This window comes from Oncorhynchus nerka, linkage group LG26, assembly GCF_034236695.1.
Source record: "Oncorhynchus nerka isolate Pitt River linkage group LG26, Oner_Uvic_2.0, whole genome shotgun sequence".
In the NCBI taxonomy this organism is placed as follows: domain Eukaryota; kingdom Metazoa; phylum Chordata; class Actinopteri; order Salmoniformes; family Salmonidae; genus Oncorhynchus; species Oncorhynchus nerka.
In genome coordinates, this window is record NC_088421.1 from 35,598,181 (window position 1) to 35,604,487 (window position 6,307).

Sequence of the window (6,307 nt, forward strand, 5' to 3'; positions counted from 1 at the left end):
AAGACTGATTTCTCTCACTGTTAGGTTCTAATTATCCCAGTAAGAACTCAACGGACACTATGAAAGCTTAAACCAAGTTTATTCATCCCAGAGGGTCGAACAGCTGAACCGACTAAGACACATTCCAATAGTGCTGGTGTAAGTAACCCAATTTGGGGTGGAACCTCCTCCTTCTCTCCAAACACTACATCTCTGTTGCTAGGCAGGAAATTAAGTGGCATGGGCAATAAACTGTTCCTTCTCCCTTAACATGACCTGAGCTGAACTCGGCCCCCTCCCTCACTAATCCACAGCTCTCCACCCATATCAGTGCCTGCCAAGATGTGATCGTCTTTCCTTCACTCAGTACTCAGTACAAAGCTTAATTGCCTCTACCATAAACATTCCTCCTACAGATAACCATTAACTTCTGGTGTAGACCTTCTCTAGACCATAGCGCTCAATATGATACCTGATAATTAACCCTATTTCAAGTTTTAGGAGTTAGATCCCAGAATCCATCAGTCCCCCGTTTTGAACATTTAACTCAATACTGTTCAACATTACATAAACTTGGAAATTACTTATTAATGGACAAACAATGATAATAAAACATGAACAAATAAATAAAATAAACATGACTAACATTCACTGAGGTTTACAAACTCAGAGACTTATGGCCTCTGTTCTACGATCACACCATACACAAACTTATTTCCATTTCTCATAGATGATAATAACGTGTCCACTGGAGCTGTCGACTTCTTCCATTTCAACTTTCTCCTTCTGGTTCCCAAGCGAGTGATAGCACAAGACTTGAAAAGCAGCAAGAAAGACGAAACATAACAGCATTAACAATGTGGTAAGCGATGCATAATTATATATGCATGAAAATCCAAAGTCTCATAACATGACAATTCCCTCTCTCTTCGCCTGCCTCTATGCTTCCAGGATACTTTTCTTCTGGATTCCACCCAGTCTTCCCTTTTCCAGCCACAGGCACCTAGAGGTGTTCCCAAGCCATGTCATTTTCACTCTGTTCCCCATCTCCTTCTTCCTCCATTATCACCTGATAGGCACGTCACCTGATAGGCAAGTGCATAGCCCTAATCAACGCTACATCATCTTGAGGTAACTCAGCACTGTATATGCTTTCACATCAATGCCTTCAGAATGTTGTCCAGTGTACAATTACCCCAACATATATCCTTTTATTCGATGCATTAACCAATAAAGCAACTAACCCAACCCAACAACAGAGGTTAAAGTAGCTCCCAGACCCAACCCATCTGCATGTCTATAATGGAATATACTCTCTCTCTCTTTAGCTCCGCTTCCTCTGTCATGGCGTCTTCAAGCTCAACCATTATGCAGCTGGAACTCACTTCACGTGAGAACTATGAACCCACTGAGGAGAGACATGACGATCTTTCCCACTGCAGGTGCTGTGTGGACCAGACCAACGCTGTCACACCACCCCCGCCTGGTGTATCTTGATGTACACTCAATCTCCAGGATTCAGCCCGTGTCCTCGGTTATCTTCTGCTCCTCATGTGCCGCTTCCACACGGGAATATACACACTGCATTGTTCATTTCCTGACGACAGGACAAGAAATTGTTCTTAACTGACTTGCCTAGTTAAATAAAGGATAAATAAATAAAAAATAAAAATAGACTCTCCCCCTTATTGCAAGATCACTAATTTATGACATGTGAATAATAATCCCCGGTTTTCACATTGGTCTCCCAGTTACCAGCTACCAAGCCATGTGGCATGAATCCTCATAAAATGATATTCCAACAATGCTACTAAAGTAACCCCTGCTACTACTGACACTGCCCATGACACATACCTCAAGATCCCACATTTGCGGCATAGTCCAGTTCCATGCTGTTACTATAGCTTCCTTCAATTACTCCTTCAGGGACCTACAGCGACTGTCGTGAGAACAACTACTGCATGGTATCTGTCAAGTGTTCACTGGCTGTTAAAATGGGAAAGAGATGAACCTCTCTGGAATATTCGGGACGGTAGCGTCCCACCCCACCAACAGCCAGTGAAAGTGCAGGGCGCCAAATTCAAAACAACAAATATCTCATAATTAAAATTCCTCAAGCATACAAGTATTTTACACTATTTTAAAGATAAAATTATCCTTAATCCAGCCACAGTGTTTGATTTCAAAAAGGCTTTACAGTGAATGCACCACAAACGATTATGTTAGGTCACCACCAAGTCACAGAAAAACACAGCCATTTTTCCAGCCAAAGAGAGGAGTCACAAAAAGACGAAATATAGATCAAATTAATCACTAACCTTTGATGATCTTCATCAGATGACACTCATAGGACTTCATGTTACACAATACATGTATGTTTTGTTCGATAAAGTGCATATTTATATCCAAAAATCAAATTTTACATTGCTGTGTTATGTTCAGTAGTTCCAAAACATGCAGTGATTTTGCAGAGAGCCACATCAATTTACAGAAATACTCATAATAAACATTGATAAGAGATACAACTATTATACATGGAACTTTAGATAAACTTCTCCTTAATGCAACCGCTGTGTCAGATTTAAAAAAAAAAAAAAAATGTTGGAGTCAACAGAAGTCAGAAATAACATTATAAATATTCACTTACCTTTGATTATCTTCATCAGAATGCACTCCCAGGAATCCCAGTTCCACAATAAATGTTTGATTTAACGATAAAGTTCATCTATGTCCAAATAGCGTTTAGTAAACAAATCCAAACGCGCGTGCAGGTCCAGCCGAACGTCGGACGAAAAGTTCAAAAAGTTATATTAAAGGTCGTAGAAACATGTCAAACTTAGTATAGAATCAATCTTTGTGATGTTTTTTTTATCATAAATCTTCAATAATGTTCCAACCGGAGAATTCCTATGTCTTCAGAAAAGCAAAGGAACGCAGCTACCTCTCATGTTAAATGCGTGTGACCATTGTGTGGCTCTCTGCCATACCTCCGACTCATTCCCCTCTCATTCGGCCCCACTTCACAGTAAAAGCCTCAAACAAGTTTCTAAAGACGGTTAACATCTAGTGGAAGCCTTAGGAAGTACAACATAACCAATATCCCACTGTATCTTTAATAGGGGCTCAGTTAAAAAACTACAAGCCTCAGATTTTTAACTTCCTGTTTGGATGTTTTTCTCAGGTTTTTGCCTGCCATATGAGTTCTGTTCTACTCACACACATCATTCAAACAGTTTTCTATACAAATATATTAATAATATGCATATATTATCAACTGGGACTGAGGAGCAGGCAGTTTACTCTGGGCACCTCTGGGCACCTTATTCAGCCAAGCTCCTCAATACTGCCCCCAGCCATAAAACGTTAATTCTGCTTAGTACTGTTTGTGAGGGAGCAGGGACTATTTGGAATATCTAAAAGAAGACCAACATGCACTGCAGAGGCCAGCAAGATGAGTACTTGTGGATAGGAGTAATCCACTAACTGCTCTCCCCAAGAACACATTCTCTGGGAACATTCGAACGAGAGATAATGAAACCCCTTCCTCTTCTGGAAAAGACAGTGTACATTTCGTTGGCATTCATTATGCTTCATCTTAATCAGCAATCCAAAAGTACTAATTATAAACCAAACATGATAATGTTAAATCCACTGTCTTTACTCCAATCATTAAACGTTTGTTTTAAATCCACCCCATCGTTTATTTAGCATGAACTAGCCTTAGACATGGCGACATTAACCGGACAACCAAGTTCATGAACTAAAAAAAATGTCAAGTTAATTTTAGGTTTGGTAACCCCTATCCTAATTCCTTGTGACCCCACTCCCTTTCGTTCATTTTATACATCTATTTCAGAATTTGACAAAATGTAAATCTATTTAATAAGAAAATGTCTCATGAGATTAGAAACCCCCAAGTTGTCTGAGTTTGTAGAGTTTATCAAGATCATTTTAATTTGTTACTGTAATGATGAGTCGGAAGGAGGTGCAGGTGAAACGTTTTAATAAAATAAAGAATTCTTAGTTGCAACCCCTTGATGGCGGTTGGGACTGGCCATGACCTTACTGCATCTACCTTCTTGTCCTCCATCATCACTCCCTGCGGGCTGATTTGGTAGCCCAAGAGGAGACAGCCCTCTGGTGGAATTGGCACTTCTCCGCCTTGACGAACAGGTGGTTAGCCAAGAGGCGTTCCAGGACTGCTCGATCGTGAGTGATGCTATCTTCCAGGTTGGTCGAGAATATCAGGATGTCATCAATGTACACAATCACCTGATGTCCGAGCATGTCCTTGAACACCTCGTTGACGAACGCCTGGAACACTGAAGGAGCATTGGCTAAGCCAAAGGGCATAACCAAGTCCTCGTAGTGACCAGACATTGTGCTGAATGCCGTCTTCCACTCATCCCCCTCCCAGATGGAATGAGATTGTAGGCACTCCGCAGGTCCAGTTTGGTGAAGAACCAGGCCAAGCGGAGCTGCTTGATGGCTGACGACACCAGCGAGAGAGGGTACCGATATTTTGTGGTGATGTCATTGAGTCCACAGTAATCGATACAAGGCCATAATCCTCCCTCCTTCTTGGCCACGAAGAAGAAACCAGCCGATGCAGGGGACGTGGATCTGCGGATGAAACCCTGTTGGTGCGCCTTTTGAATGTAGTCCTCCATGGCCTGGGTCTCAGCCACCGACAGAGGGTAGATGCGTCTGCGCGGAGGTGTAGCACCGAAAAACAGGTCAATGGCACAGTCCCAGGGGGGGATGAAGAGGGAGACAGGTAGCGCGGGTCTAGGAGAATACCTCCCTTAGATCCTGATATTCCTCTGGGATGTTGGGCTGGAGGGCAACCACAAGACTCTCAACCGATCTGGCACCACAGGGACAGGAAAGCAGGTCTTCCGGCATTCAGGTGACCAGTCAGTGATTCTCATCCTGAACCATGAGATGGTAGGGTTGTGGCTTTGAAGCCAAGGTAGGCCGAGGATGATCTTGTGAACTGGTGTACTGATGATGAAGAAGGGGATGTTTTCCTGGTGATTGGGCTCCACGGTGAAGGTGAGTGGTTGGGTGATGTGTGTGATGGTTCTGGATCCTAGAGGCCGACAGTCAAGACCTTGAAGTGGAAAAGGAGAGGAGAGGGGGTAGGTAGTAATATTGAGAGAGGAGGCAAGGGTCTGATTCATAAAGTTCCCTGCGGCGCCTGAATCCACTAAAGCTGTAGCCACAGGGCATGAGGGACAGTCAGCCAGAGTGATGGGTACTACAAAAAGTCTAACAGGAAGAGCAGTAGATAGAATACTCAGTCCTTGTCCGGGGGATGTAACATCACGTGACCGTTCCTCTGCTCTAGTGAATTCCGGATTCTAAACTAACGGACACCGCTGGCGCTTGTACCCTCCCTGGTCATAGTACAGACAGAGCCCCAGCTGTATCCGTCTGTGTCGTTCTGCTGCGGGGAGACATGTGGGCTCCTACCTCCATGGGTTCAGGCTCTTATTCTGAACACTCGCTGAATGAGGGAGAGAAGCGATGGAGATGCCGACGTTCCCGGAGGTTATCCAGACAGATGGCCATTGCAATGAGTGCGTCCAGGTTTGTCATCTTGGCCGGCCAGTTCCATCTGGACCTCCTCACGCAGACCTCCTCTAAATAACTTGCTGAACGCCGGCTCATTCCATCCACTGGAAGCTGCTACTGTCCGGAAGGTAAGCATATACTCAGCAGCCGCCTGATTCCCCTGCTGGATCTGAAGCAGACGCTTACCTCCCTCTCTGCGGGATGATCGAAAATACATTTAAACAGAGCCATGAACTCCTCATAAGACTTGGGCTCCTCCTCTCCTCTCTCCCAGACGGCCGTAGCTCATTCCAATGCCCGCCCTGTCAGCAGAGAAATAACCGTGGCAACATTAGACCTCTCAGTGGTGGGAGCTCCCATCTGATGTGTAAAATAGAGGGAGCACTGAAGGAGGAAGCCACGGCATTTGGATGTTGTCTCGTCATATTTCTCTGGGAGGGTTAGACGGGCATCGCTGACCTGAGCGGGTTGCTGAATGGGCTGGGGTACTGACTCATTGAGTAGACTGGCTCTAGAATATCCTCCCCTGTTGGTTGTAGACTATGGAGAACATCTTCCATGGCCTTCCCCAGTTGAACCAGCTGATCATGGTGTTGACAAAGAAGGTCATCTTGTTCATTGATCGTCTGGGAGATGTCCGGTTGTCCTGCTGCTTCCATATTTTGAGTTGGTATTCTGTAAGGATGGGGCGGTGAGTCGGAAGCAGGTGAAACACGACACTAACGTAAGGCAGTATGTAGATACACAAAAA

At 44.3% G+C, this 6,307-nt stretch overlaps 1 protein-coding gene across 6 annotated transcripts in view; it reads left to right on the top strand.

The window, feature by feature from the left end:
- The window catches only part of LOC115117473 (nuclear GTPase SLIP-GC-like), a 44,583-nt gene extending 42,931 nt beyond the window's left edge, over positions 1 to 1,652 (top strand). Inside the window, exons 21-23 of one of the 6 annotated variants that reach the window (XR_010461237.1) lie at positions 25 to 138; positions 710 to 841; positions 931 to 1,649. Coding sequence is in view for 1 of the 6 variants with exons in the window: in XM_065010576.1 (XP_064866648.1) it covers positions 25 to 63 (39 nt within the window). In the remaining 5 variants the exon portion in view is untranslated. Of the gene's footprint in view, positions 1 to 24 lie in introns of all 6 variants that reach the window. The other 5 variants (XR_010461236.1, XR_010461238.1, XR_010461239.1 and 2 more) reach the window with 5 other exon arrangements.
- Positions 1,653 to 6,307: the final 4,655 nt, after the last annotated feature.